The sequence below is a fragment of the Phalacrocorax carbo genome, chromosome 7 (genome assembly GCF_963921805.1).
Source record: "Phalacrocorax carbo chromosome 7, bPhaCar2.1, whole genome shotgun sequence".
NCBI classification, from domain to species: domain Eukaryota; kingdom Metazoa; phylum Chordata; class Aves; order Suliformes; family Phalacrocoracidae; genus Phalacrocorax; species Phalacrocorax carbo.
The window spans coordinates 243,847-258,231 of record NC_087519.1 but is presented as its reverse complement, the minus strand read 5'-3'; the positions used below and the strand labels follow the sequence as shown (position 1 = coordinate 258,231).

Here is a 14,385-nt window from a genome sequence, read left to right as displayed (position 1 = left end):
CTTCCTTGGACCTTACAGGTCCTTTGAGTGAAACTGTACCTGGCGCATGGGGACAAGTGCAGAGTTTTCCAGTTCAAGAAGCCTTTTTGCCAGTACAGAGCCTGCCTGTGTTGCAGTGTCATGAGGGAGGAAGGAGAGGATTTTTTTATGGGTGCTTAGAGCATGGAGATTGCTACCTTGCCTCCAAAGGGTGAGGACTCCTCTGCTGTTCCAGCAGCCTGTTGCTATGCCCTAGCATCATGTCGTGACTATCAGCAGAACTGGCCACGATTTGGGCTCCATGCTTTTCAGTTCCTTGCTCTCAGTCTTCCATGGCAAGTCCTGCAGAGAACGTGCAGGCAGGGCTGTATCCCTGGCAGCTGTTGGGCCATCTGAAGCGAGGTCAGGATGAAAAAGCAGAGTCTGGAAGCAGAGGGAATTAAGGAAACTCATTGTGAAAGCAAGGCTTCCCTTTTTCCTGCCTGACTTGTCTGGTGCAGTGGAAGCGTTTGGGATGGGGCAGTCTGCATTCTCTTGCCCCACGTGTGCAGCTGCTTCCCTTGCAGCTTCTCCAGAGCTTCCTGCGAAGTTCCCTGCTGCAGACAGGGGCGGATCAGCGCTGTGGGAGTGATCTGTGCTGGTGCTGAGAGTGCGGTTGTGAACTAGCAATGGCGGGGTGTAGGGGGATGTTTGTGTGTCTGTGTTTCTTTTAAGATCAGGTCAGTAACTTGTCTCATTTAACCACTATGATTTTGATCTGATGCTGGGAGCCAAAAGGCAACTTGCTGTTGGCAATCCATAGCCTAACGTGCAACCATATACAGAAGAGTATCATCAAGTATATGAGGGGTAGGAGTCTTTTATATGTATAAATACATACACACACACATACATGTACATATATTTTTCAATATATATATGTAAACTACATATACTTACTCAACTGTGACAGCTCAGTTTGGATTCCTACAGGGCATTCTGACCCTGTAGACACAGAAATTGTAGCTAAGCCAGGTAATTAGAGAAGACAGCAAAAATGAATAGGGATCTAAGCCTTATTACACAGAGGATAAGGGTTAAACTTATCCAGGATAACTTGGGTCTAAACAGAAAGGTCCTGGTTGGCTGTACATGATTGAAGTACCAAAGATAGCATTAAGAAAAAAACAATAAGGATGAGGTGCATCATCAGCACAAAGGATCCTGAGATGCAGAGTGACAATAGATGTGTGTTATTCTGGCTGTCTGAGAGTTTCCTGTGTGCTAGAGAGAGAATAAGCAATGGCTTGGAATGCTTAGTGTTAACTGGCACCTAGAGCAGATCCTACACCATCTTCAGTCGCTTTTTTTGCCAGAAATAAGGATGCATGTGAACAATTACTCAGTGGAAGGTTGTTTGAATATGCTATTATTTCCCAATCTTCTTTGGACTGCAAGACTGTAATACTTTGGAAAGGAAGGTCTGATAACACTATATACTACCTTGTTTGGAGGAGGATTTGAAGAGGTTACTGATTCTTTATGTTTCGGTGGTAGCCTGTGGCTAGGTTATCTTGACGTGACTATAGAATCACAGCTTCAGAGTCTTCAGGTGTTCTAAACATGTATTTTTTTCAGCACCATTCACAGGAATAATCTTTCTCATAACGGAAGTGACCAATAAATACCCGCAAAAGAACAGATAACAGTAGTTCAAATAAAGGACTGAATTTTGGAGCTCTTGTTTCCCCTAGGAAGCCTAGTGATCAGGCATTAAGGCCAAGTACTTAACGAAATTTTTTTTTTACAGAATTGAGAGCACAAATTTTGAAGACAGAGCAAAAAAAGTACCTCTGTAATGCTGTTTGTAAGGCTATATGACTAGTGCTTAGTCAACATTAAAAAAAAAAAAGACAAGAAGCAGAAGAGGCAATAAATTAAACACATAGATACACAAACCCTAACAAACAACAGTTAGCAGAGACAATAACAAAGACCAGAAATCTTAAATCAGGGCAGCTATTTACAGAAACAACTGAAATATGACCTTGAAGAGGTTTAGCCAGATTCTTTGATGATGTGTGATAACTGTGTTTTATTTTTCATATCAGAATGGGTCTTATAGGAAAGAATCAGCTTATGAGATTTTTCTGAGGGAGGATTGTGGGACTGCGCAAAAAGTATTACCAGATTTTTAGGAGGAACAAAACCAGTTCTGCATTCCATAATCTGCCTATAAACATTATTTTAAATGTCTTCTCATTGTATAACTGCAGAGTGGTCACATGTGAAGTAATGTAAATAAATGTTAATAATTAGAACCATAACTGTTCGTAATAAAACCTTTTGGGTTCTAATTTATGTCTGGCATTCACCTATGTATTTATTTCTGTAACTGTTCAACTGTGAAATGTAACCCTTATAATTAAAAAAAAAACAGCTTTCACTTAGTCTTCCTTTCATACAGGCCCTTTAAAAAGTTCATGTAAGTATACTTCTAATGGACTCGCAGGGTCATTTAAGTTAGAAGGGACCTCTGGAAGTGTCTAGTCCAACCTCGCTTCCTCAACATAGGGTTGTGCAGGACTGTGTCTAGTCAGGTTTGAAGTACCAACAAGGATGGAGACTCCACAATGTCTGTGGGCAACTTGTTCCAGTGTTGGACTACCCTCAGAGTAAAAGTATTTCTTGTCATGTTTAAGTGTACTTTAATGAATTTCAGTCCATTGCCCGCTGCTTCTTGTCCTGTCCTCTCTCAGCCTCTCCTCATATGTCAGATGCTCTAAGCCCCTATCAGTCGCTTGGTGCTTCACCGAACTTGTTCCATTATATCTGTGTCTTCCTTTTATTGGGGAAGCTGGAACTGGACCCAGTACTCTAGGTGTGGTTCTATCAGTGCTGGGAAGAAGGGAAGGACCACCTCCCTTACCTGTTGGTGATGCTTTTCCTAATAGATGCTATTGGTCTACTGAATTACTTAATTTGTGCTTAAGTAGTAAGCTTATGCCCTGGCAGTGAAATTAATGGGACTATTTAAAAGGGACATATGGTGGAATCTTCAGTACTCTGACTCTTGAACAAGAACTAGGCAAAGCAACAGTAATAGATGAGCTTAACACACGCTGAGGGGAAGGGAGCTTTCAGGGCATAATTCCTGTGGCAGTGCTGCTGAATGAATGGTGCTGTTGTTGTATGCTGATGTTTTGGGGCACCCCGCTTCAAACTGCGGCTGACATTTCAGGTGAGTTACCATGGTGTGGGCAGCAGACCTGTTCAGACAGAAGGGCCCAACTGTGTCCGGCGAGGCCAGGTTTTGCTACTGAGCAGGGGTCTGATGCAGCTGGGAAGCCTGGCCTAGCGGGGTGTGCGGGAGGGGGCCGGAGCTGATCTGTCTGCATTGTACTCATGGGGGCCGGCATGGCGGGGCCGTGTGCGTACGGAGGCTGGAAGTGTTGAGAGGGTGGGTGCAGGGTCATGACTGGGTTGACCTGGGCTGCGTCCCAGGTAACAGGGCTGGCTGGGTGTTACGAATTGGGCTGACGGGAACGCTCAGGGCTACGAGTGGGCCGGGGCCGGGGCGCTGTGAGGGGGACGGGCGTGGGACACGGGGACCTGCGTCGGGGCCAAGGACTGCGGGACGGGGCCAGGGTAAGCCAGGCGCTGCGTCCGGCCGGCGCCCCCGCGCTGGCGGCGCAGGGCGAGTTGCCGCCCCGCTCCGGCAGCGGGCGAAGGTGGCGCAGGCGGCCGGGGTGCGGCCGGGGCGGGGAGAGGGAGGGAGAGCGGAGCGGCGGCTCCTCCCACGCCACACCCGGAGCGGCAGGAAGAGGAACAGCCGCGCCCGCGCCCAACTCCCGGCCGGCCCCGGCCCAGCGCAGCACCATGGCGGCGGAGGAGGTGGACGGGTTGGCTATATCCCGGCCCCACTATGGCTGTGAGTACTGGGGCGCCCGGGGATCCGCGCGGCCGCCAAGCAACGCCCTGCCCTGCCCGGCCCGCGCTGTCCGTCCCTTCCAGCGGCCGGTGTTGGGAGTGGCGGCTGGGGCGCCGCAAGCGCAGGGGGAGCCGCGGGGCCTTGGCCCTAGGAGTGGCCCGCGGGCGCGGCCAGCGGCTCACCGTGCCTCCCGCGGGGTGGGCGCCATGGGGTGCGGGAGCTCGTCCAAGCTCGATGTCCCTCCCTGGGTGTTAGAGTGCTGGGAGAAGGCGGTGGATAGGCAGCGGCGGGGCGTCCTCCAGCTCTCCCGCCGCCTCCCGCGGGCGGGCTCCGTGCCTCGCCCAAGATGTCCGCCGCCAGCGGGGAGGGGGCGCCCCGGCAGGCGATGGGCGCGGGGCCGCGGGCCACCGCCGCGGCGGTCCCTGCCCTCCCCTCTCCCGCCTGTTTCGGCGGCGGCACCCGGCTTACCGGGCGAAACGCGCGTTGCGATCGGCCACCTCCACCTCCTTGTCGCACGCTGCCTGCGGAGAGGGAGGCTTTAGCGCGAGGTGTCCCGAGATGGGTGCTCCCTTGAGCTGCGATACCAGGTCACAAATGAGCGAAGGCGCGGAGAAGCGCGGCGCTCGGGATGGGGGATGTGGGAAGCGGCGGCCGGTCGGCCCGGCGGCGCAGGGCAGGGAGGGCGGCAGCAGGTGGAGCGCTGGAGGGAGGGTTGTGTGCTCCCAGCTCGGTGGGGAGCGGGAAGGAAGGACTGAGTTGGGGAGTCGGGAGGGGAGGGAGTTTGTCCGTAGTGGTGGGCGTTACCCTGTGGTTCGGGACAGTCTTCCGCTCTTGTAACTTTGGGTGGGGTTAGAGTAATCAGAAAGATGTTTTTGCGGTACTCCAAGCTGGTTTCTAAGAGACCCTTTGCAGTTTGAACCAAGATCTTGTTTGATCGCAAGTGCTGTAGTTGATACCTCATCACCTGCAAATATTTGTTAAAGACACTTCAGGTGTAAACTAGCCTTTGACGAATAACGGTGTGAGACATTTCCTATTTATCAAGTTAGTCCATAAAACGTAAAGAGTTATGGGTTGGTTTTTTTTAGTGGTTTGTTTTGTTTGGTTGGTTTTTTTTTTGAGACATGCGAGCACGGATGAGATATTTAGTTGTAACAGTAGAAAGAACAGGCTTTATTAGTGAGGCTTTAAACAGACAGAATCTGGAAGGTTTAGACATGTACCCCTAGGTAGGTCCTCGGCTTGATCCGAAGATGGCACGCAGGTTGTGGATCTGAATAATTCCCTTCCAGATGAGAATTGCGAGTAGCATTTCCATCTTTTTTAGAAATGGACTATAAAGGTACAGAAGGGATTATATGATGGAAATACGTGTTTTTGTCCTTCCTTAATATTTGAGTGCTAAAATCAGAGGATAGATGGGAGGGACTTATGGTAACTGATGCACTTCTGAGAAAGACAAAGGCAAAGCTAGAAGAAAATAAGGAACTGAAGAACTGTTTCTAAGAAATTGGAAGATGGAAGAAGCTGGATCATAGTCAATTTGAGAAATTGGAGGGAAGATGGTGAGTTTATGAGACAAGGAAGGGAAGGATAAGGAAACTGTTGCTTCTGTTGCTTGCAAAGAACAGATACATTTGGTCCTTTATTTTGCTGAATCGAATAAAACCTGTGATGAGTTTCTGTGGGAAAGGTTGGATCTGATTTTTTTTGTGCCTGCTCAGTTACATTCAGTCTTCAACCACCTGAAAATGTGTTTTGACTGTTTGCAGCTGTCTTGGATAATGAGAGGTTAACAGCAGAGGAAATGGATGAAAGAAGACGCCAGAATGTAGCCTATGAATACCTTTGTCATCTGGAGGAAGCAAAGAGGTAAGAAGTGTTTTTGAAACTGCTGGTGCTTTAAAAGAAGTTGTGGTATTTGGTAAGGGGAATAATTTGGATGCACCTTACCTCCTGTCTGTGTTTCTTAGTGGCTATATAGATTCATTAAAAAAAAAAAAAGCCACCAGCACCACCCCCCCCCCCCCCCCCCAAAAAAAAAAAACCCCAAACCACACAAAAAACCAAAACCCACCAAAAAATACCTGACCCCTGATGTGCTTATCTAATATGTTCTTAAAGACCTTTTTGTGAGAAGGACTCTGTGTAGCTCTTGTGCTCCAGTATTCCTAGCGCTGGATGGGTTCTCCCTGTTACCTAATTTGTATATGTTGTGGTGCAATATTCCCTTGTTGCTTATCAATGGACACGAAGAACAGGTTATTCTCTTCCTCTTCGTTTCACATTTTTAAGAGGTTGCATTTTAGAAGACAAGTGCAAGGGAAATACACTACTCTCAGGCTGAAAATGCAACTCTTGCATATTTCTGTGTGAGTCCTATTTAATAGATCTGTAGTACTGGATTGTTCTGACTTCTTTCTGCTCACTCCACGTCTTTCTGGAAGTGCACTGCCAAAACAGAGAAAAGTTTTCCAAAAGGGGAGTTAACATGCATGCTTACAAGAGCACAAAGATTATTTTTGTGTACCCTGATAGATATGCTAGTTTTGTACATTATGGCATGGTATCTGCATTTTCACAATGGTATGATGTTGTAGAGTTTGGATGAGTTGCCACCCTTTTCCTTGAAGGCGTGCTGCTGAAATTTGTTTCTCATCCTGTGTTTATACAGTCTATCGTGTTTTCCCGAGTGTGTTACCTTTCACTTGATCCTGCCAAATTTGACTTTTCCTGATCTTTGTTTAGTATGTTGAAATAATTTTGATCTTATTCCTGTCCTCCAGCATGTATGTAGCTTTTGTGTCATCTCCATGTTTAATAAGCATGGTGTGTGTATTCAGACAATTAATGAAAGTATGATCAGAGCACAGTAGATGCTATATATCTGCTATTAAAGGAAAAAGAACCAATATTAAAAATGAATGCATGAAGTCTTACTGTCGGTGGTTTTTTTTTTTAATCTTTTTGCAAACATTCAATACCACATGCTGTATGTGGAGAATAGGAATGAGGCAGACCAGTTTATCTACTGCTTCCTTTCATGGCAGTTGGGTCTTTTCATGCCTTTGTATAAACTGAATTTTTTACTTGAAATTTAAAATGGTTTTTTTTTGAAGCTGAGATTGGGACCAAGGACAGGTTTTCAAGAGCAAAGAAAAAGAGGTGAGACAATGTTTGTACTGGTGACTCCCTCTACCCCCAACACTCTTGAAAGTAAGGCTAGTGTTTCAGTTTGCATTTTGTAATTAGTCAGGAAGTGGATAGTGAGCATTTTGTAATTAGTCAGGAAATTGATTGTGTGCTTAGACTTTCCTTGTTTCCACAAAGATCTATGCAAACTAGCCAACCTGTATGCCACAGAAAATAATTTCTGGAGCAGTAGAAAAGTACAGAGTGTGCATAAAACCATCTTCTGAATAGTCATCAGCATGTTTTGTCGTGGCTCACTGAATACTTAAGTCTGCCTTTATCCTTCAAAAGGTGATGTGGATTAAGAGCCAGAAAACTTTCTCTTCCACTGGCCGGGTGATGAATTTTGGATAAATCTGTGTAAGTGTTCCCCGGCAAGAAAGACGTGTTCCGCTGTAGTGATTTTACTGAGGAGGAAATGCTGAGTTTGTACAAGTTCACTGCTGGCAGAATATAAAGAAGGGCTTAATTCTAGGGTTTCAGTAGCTTTAGTAGCTTACACTAGCTTACTGTATAGTGTATTTTTGAAGGGGGAGGGAGCACTCAGTTTATGCTATAGTCTTTTAGGTGCTTCATGACAATTGTCACTACTAGAGGTTCACAGAGGCTGCTTAGTGAGAGGCAGATAACTATACAGATTTGGATGAGGTTTGAAGTAGTGAGAAAGATCTGACTATATGTCAAAATAACTCCTTCCCTTTGGATCCAAAATCTTTAGGATTAGATGCTGGGTGACAGGGAGAAATGAGTTGCGCTGTAGTTGCTGTCTGTGCTTGAAGGAGGCCCAGATCCATCTCTTGTGGACTCTTTCTGTCATTGGCCTCGGAGTAAATGCTTTCTGAGGTGCTTGTTCTCTGTTCGATTCCATGTCCAGATTTGGAAAAAAATTGAGGCAACAATACCTAAAAGAGCAACAGCTTTTATATTTTAATTAGGCTCTTGCTTAATCATGGGAACTTAATCTTTAGATAAATTATCTTTGACTCTTCAGTTTCTTGGCCATCTTATCTCTGCTTCTGAGTATTGCCTTGATATTGAGGAGGCTGAGCAGCTGGGCATTTGATTTTGCTATGCCTTGTCAGAAACAAGATGTTTTCACTGTTTTTTGTCTTGGGACGAGCCTGCAGATGTTTCAAATAATGCCCAGCGGTTGACGGTACGGCCTGTGAAGAACGAAGCAACAGCTGTGTTGCTCAAAATGCAAGTAGTGGTGTTACAGCCTTCGTGGTATCCACCTTGGCAGTCAGAGCACTTGTTAAGTGGAAGGTCTGCTTGGAGAGCTTCAAATACACCTATTTCCAACCCTCAGCCCACGTTTGCTTAGTGGCCTACAGGCTGTTCATGCATATGTGAGTGGGAATTCCTGCCTGCTACACCTGAAGCCTTTGCAAGAGAGTTAAAGATTAAATGACCAGAAGGAGGGGAGCAGACTCCTTAGTTTAATAATTAAGATACACAAGTGAGAGCAGAAAGGCTTGAGTGCATGGTCGACTCCCAATAATTTTTTTCCCTTGCTGAGCAGTCTTTCTGTAAATTGTCCTTTGAATTTTTTTTATTACTGCTGTTACAGCCTAAAAGAGGGCTCTTGGCTGCATTGTTGGAAAGGTGTTTATTTAACAAAAACAACTAAAACAGAACTGTAAGAGATCATTACATTTGAAATTAATGTCCTTGGTCTGAGATTTTTTTTCTGTATTTGTCTTCTTTGCCAGTAGCGTAACTGAGACATAACGTGTGACTTGGGTACTGCAGCATTTTGATTGTGCTATTGATTACAGTGCCTCAGAGCTATGGGTATGCGTAGGAGGGTTTATAATCTTGCTTCATAGTGAGTGATTTTCAGATTGGAAGTTAGATCTCTAAGGAGAAGAGGAAGACCGAATAGCGGAGGAAGGTACCTGGTGTGCCCTGTGTCACGCTCTCAGAAGCTGGAAAGGTGAACGCTCTAAAGGTGGTGGTGGCTGAGGCAGCGTGGGAGGCGGCTGAAGAACAATTCTTAGTGGCCCTCCTCTCCCCCCCATAATCGTATCACATTATAATATCACATTCAGACACTGTAGTTTATATTCAGTTTTTTCTATAACTTAAACGCACCTAAAATGATGTGAATGATACCATGCTGATTTGCATTGCATCAGCATTGTCAGAGGCTTGCTGTCCCTTTAACTAAGCAACATTTATGGAATCTAGAAGCAGCAGTGATTTCCCCTCCTCCCCATCCCCCCTAAATTTTAAAAGAAGGTAGGATGAAAATTGGCTAGCACCTAATTTTATACTGAAATGAAAAATCCAGAGAAGTGGGGATTTCTGAACTATCTGATGTAACAGCACATGTACAGTAGCTTTGAGTATTTCATAAAGTTATTTGGAGTACCTGTCTGCCTAGGAGCATACATCAGAGGCATTATTAGAGGAATATCAATAACTTGTACTTATTTAATGGTATTCCAGTCCATTTTGTTTTTTCTTGAGCTGTCACTGTTGTTCCCATGTTAGGAATTTCTGACTTCAGCTACTAATGTGCAACAGTCTTGTGAAACAGGCATTATTCTTGCTAGTTGGAAAAAGGGAGGCAGGGTGAAAGACATTGAAATGAAAATTGGAACTAAAATGAAGGTTGTAAATAGAGGGATTCCTGTACTTGGACCAGATACTTCTTTCCTGAATAAAAATGGGTTTATGAATAAGTGTTGTTTAATATTTAAAATTTCGTGTTTTGTGTTTGGTTGGTGCTTGGTATTGCTTTTGGGTTTTTTTTTGTTGTTGTTGTGTGGGGGGTGTTTTTTGTTTTTTTCCTGTCTCCAAATCACAGTAGTCTATGCTGAAAAGCTGAGGCAGCGCTGATAAAACTGTAAGAAGTACTCTCTTCTGTTGTGATGTGGCAGCTTGTGCTCACAGAATGGTAAAGGTATACTTATCTGGAATAGAAGCAACCCAAGAGAGCTTCCTTTTGTGGTCCTTATCTGGAAGACAGGCTGGTGCACTCTAATACTCTTCATCTGTGTTGCGTGATAGCCTTTTTTCCTACATGGATTACTTGTTGGGGTATTGTGGCATTTTCATGATGAAATTAGCACTTATCAATTTGGCAGAGGCTTTTTCAAGCTTTGTCTTTCACTGTGGAATATTTTAGGTTCTCCAAGTCGGAAACCAGAATGTTGTTGGCCCTCCTGTTTTTTTATCTGGCTTGCTGGGTGATGGCACCATGCTTTTCTCCTGTCATAGTAGGAGGTCCTTTGATTCTGCGTTGTGCCCTAGCATGATGTAAGCATTTTAGTGCCCAGATTATGTGGCTTCCAATAACTGTATAACTTCCGTTGTGCCTGAGCAGTGTGTTTCTTCTTGTACGCATCAGGATGGAATCTGACCATGTGGGTGGCTTTGTTTTTCCTTCTCCTTTTTGGGGTTTCTTGTAGATGATGCGCCCTATTGAGCAAGAAAAGGATGGTGCTTGCTCTTTATTGCTGAATTAATTTGTTCAGGATTGAAGTGTACTGTCTGTGATCTTGTCGTAATACACCTTATTTCTGACAGGTTGGAAGATGTCTTAGTGTAAACCGATGATACTATAGAGAGAAATTAATATTTTGTGCCACTGTGGTAAAGTCTGAAGGGTCTTTCCCATTGATTGCTTTTCTGTAGGAATTTCTTTCCCCTCTCCCTCATGCATGCTTTATCTCTTTAAAGTGGGGAGCAATTTTCTTGGCTGGGATGACTTGTCTGTGTCTTTAAGTGAAAAATAAACCTAAAGTTTTTGCCAGGCGACCCAGTTAAATTTTGTTTCCTATAAGAAATTGTGCTTAAAGGAAAAAAGTCTGGTCTTTGTCTTTTTGGGTTTCCCACTTTTAGTTTGAAAGTGTTTGGATAGATATAATTTTGTCTTGGAATTTGCCATAGTCATCCAAGATCTGCTGAAACGTGGTGTGTGTTTTTTGGTTTGGTGTGGTGGTTTGTTTTTTTTTTAAATTTCAGAAGAGTAGGGTGCCCGGAAGAACTATAGAGGACACCACTTTGAGGACAGGTTGAACACATCCAGAGTTAGTGCTAAATGGGAAGCTCTCTAAAGCTAATTCTGTGAGTAACTTTGTAAAGCTAGTTCATCAGTGTCTGTAAAGGCACAGATATAGGCTGTTGGAGGTATTGTTTGAGGAGAAAACATTTAAAATAGTATGCTACAGCTTAAATCTGCTTATGAAGAAAATGTGGTAGTTGCTTTTTTACACGACATTAGTCTCAAGAGGCTTCTTTGTTGCAAATTGGAGATATTTTAGAAAGGTGATAAATCACATTGGCTCTACTCTCTGATTAACCTGAACTTGGAAAAAATGAGGTAGTTCAGTTAAAATATGTCTTATGAGCCTTTATTAAGAACAGGGTTGCAATAGAGAGAGGTAGGTACCAGTAAGGCAGTTTGAGAAAAGCAGAATTAGGCTTTCTCACTTACTTTTGTACAGTTTTCAGTGTGCCTCAGATAAGGAAGTCGTGCACAGACTATCTTATTTAAATCCTACTTAAAATAATCTGCAAATTTGATACAGGCAGGCTTCCCTGGGTTTTGAAGCTATAGAGTTAGCATGTTACCTGTTGGAGGATTCTGAGGACGAAGTGGTGTGAACCAGAGCTGCAGTTGAAGAATTTACAAGCAAAAAAAAATATTTTTTATTGCAAATCTCAAGACAGCGAGAATCATAATGTAGCTGGAGTCCCTCAAATAAGAAGAAAGGTGAGGATTGTTTTGGGCTTCTCTCATTCTTTTTTTCTCTTTCCACCTCCCCTGTCTTAGGGAAACCTGACTTTGTGGTATGGGGGTCTCTTAGCTTTTAAAGATATTCTATTTGCATTCATATTCTGAAGTCCAGAGTGTATGCAGCCCAGCTACACTTCAGTGTCCTTCAGTGGTTTATGAGCAACTCATTGTGTTACCTCAGAAACATAGAAAATTATTGCAATTTTGCAAATAACAGAAAAGGAGAATATAATGCTGTGGATCTTAAATTATTAACAGACTAGATATGAAACATATTCTGTAGTTATGATACGTGAAAGCTATTTTGCCTTATGCAGGTCAGCGTGTATCTCTAATCCATCAGATCATAGCGGTCCCTTCTCTAATAATTACTGGTCGGTATAGCATGCTAGAAAATATCTAAAGATGGAATTTGTTGCATTTAGAAAAAATCTGCAGTAATTTAGTCAGTAGCCTGTAATGTAGAACCTAAGAAAATGTTCCTCTTATTGATGCGGTCTTCAGACTTAGGTGGGAGGCAATCTGAGGCTTCTGAATGATGTCTGTCTGGTTTGCCCATGTTTTATTTCAGATGTTTAACTCGTTTTTGGAGGTCTTTTGGTTTTATTTCCTAACTTTAGAATTAGGGTTTTATTTCTTTTTCTATTTTTTTTAAAACCATTTGTAATATTGAAGTGTGATTGGACTTTTACAGTTGCACAGTCGAGAGATAAGTTAATTCATAAATTTATGTATTTGTAGATATATTAGTATGTGAGGAGTCTGGATATCTTCACATATAATCCAAAATTACAGGCATTTGACCGAAAACAGATGATATAACTCCCACCAAAAGTGACTCCTCTGGATGAGGTGAGTGGGTCAGAAGGTCACTAAACAGGGTTCCTCTTTTTATTCCAGGCTAATCAAGACTCTTTTTTTGTTATTTCCTTGTGTCTTTATTTTAGTCTTTAGGTTTTATTTTTTAAATTGGGTTGGGTACTGTTTTTTGTGTTGGTTGTTGGTTTTCTGGGGGTTTTGTATGTGGTTTGGGTGGTTCTGTGTGTGGAAGGTGTTCCCCCCCCCCCCTTCTGTCAGATATGATGCAAGTCCCACGTTAGATTGTAAGCCATGAATATTCATAGATAATATTTTATTATCAATAGCGGTAAGTTGAAGTAGGTGCTGTTTAGCTCTCACCACTTCATCTGGGGCTTCTTATCAGCTCCTCTTTGGACTTGAAGAGAGATTTCTCTACAGTTCCTGTACTGTTTCATTGATGACCTCATGCAGCTGGCAGGGAGTGCCTTTCTGGACTGGAAGTGTCTTGGAATGCACATTCAGAACTAGTATTTTTCTGAGAGGTGGGGGGAGGACAGTGGTGGAGTACTACCATCTTGCCTCTCTCTGAATACTTTTTTTATGACTCACTGGAAATAGTAATGAAAGGCAGGCCAGGAGGAGAGAAACAGCTCTTTGCACAGAACTCAATTCAGAGACCTGGGTTCTGCTGTTTGGGCGGTGGTTTCTGAAGGAATATTTTATGTAATGCAAGAAGAGAGCAGCCCAAAATAACCCAAGTGAGTAGTTGTCACATAACTGTTCTTGACTGTTGAGTACTGTGGAGTCCTTCTTATAACCCTTATTTGCAAGAAATCAGCTGAGTTTTGAGGTGTAGTGGTCCTTTCCAGGATCCTCTTAGAGCACCTTCCAAGCATGTAAGCCTGTTTAGTTTTTAATGGTAAGTGATCAAGGCAATTAGCTTTGGCAACAGAATGGTTGAATGTGCCTTGAAAAAGACTTTTGTGTATGTGATAATTAAGTTCCTCACAGCTGTGGGCTTGGTACTCATCTGTAAACTCTTCAGGACTAATCTTTTTGACAAACATGGCAATGTGATAGGATCCCCATCAGCAAGAGCAGCTGAGGTTGTTTTTATCAGTTGTTGGCAGTGTTTGCAATGAAACAGAGAGGAACCTCGTATTTACTTTTTTTTTGGGGGGGTGGGGGGTGGGGTGGGGCTGTGACAGGGATGGGGACGGACTGACTTCAGTGCAAGAATATTAATATAATCTTTGATTCAGCTGCACGTTGCCAGGTCAGGTACGTCAATCAGTGGGAAAAATCTGGCCTATGTTACTCACTAATCCTTTGCTTTTTGGTATCTTTGACCTGAAAATGTCTCTCTGGATAATGAGAATGTTCTGGGACGTTTAAGCTGTGGGCAACACTTGTTTTCCTAGCTCTTGATTTGAGAGGCTGTGTCTTTTCCTGCACAAACTATACTGAAATGCATTTAAATTTCCACCAACTTCTCTAGAAGAGAACCCTTCTGATGTCATAAATTTATTTTACTTTGCTACCTCTCTGAGAGATCTTTCATCTTCTTGGGTGATTCCTTGATTTATTCAGAGTTGGTAGAATGAGTTATTTTAGAGCGAGGTTTTTGTTTGGGATTTTTGCGTGGCTGTCTAATGCCCTCGCTGAGGTGAAATGGACGAAGAGCTGAGGCTGTCTGCAAGTTTTTTTTTTTTCTTCTGAGCCTCTGTGAGAATGTATGCCAAGCCTGTGATTGTAA

General features: G+C 43.6%; 1 protein-coding gene across 1 annotated transcript in view; it reads left to right on the top strand.

Annotated features, from left to right (window-relative positions):
• The first annotated feature begins 3,753 nt into the window (after window positions 1-3,753).
• The window catches only part of IQGAP1 (IQ motif containing GTPase activating protein 1), a 74,578-nt gene continuing 63,946 nt past the window's right edge, over window positions 3,754-14,385 (top strand). The window contains exons 1-2 of the mRNA XM_064455889.1: window positions 3,754-3,889; window positions 5,662-5,761. Of these exons, the coding sequence (XP_064311959.1) occupies window positions 3,838-3,889; window positions 5,662-5,761 (152 nt within the window). The 5' untranslated portion in view covers window positions 3,754-3,837. The remainder of the gene's footprint in view (window positions 3,890-5,661; window positions 5,762-14,385) is intronic.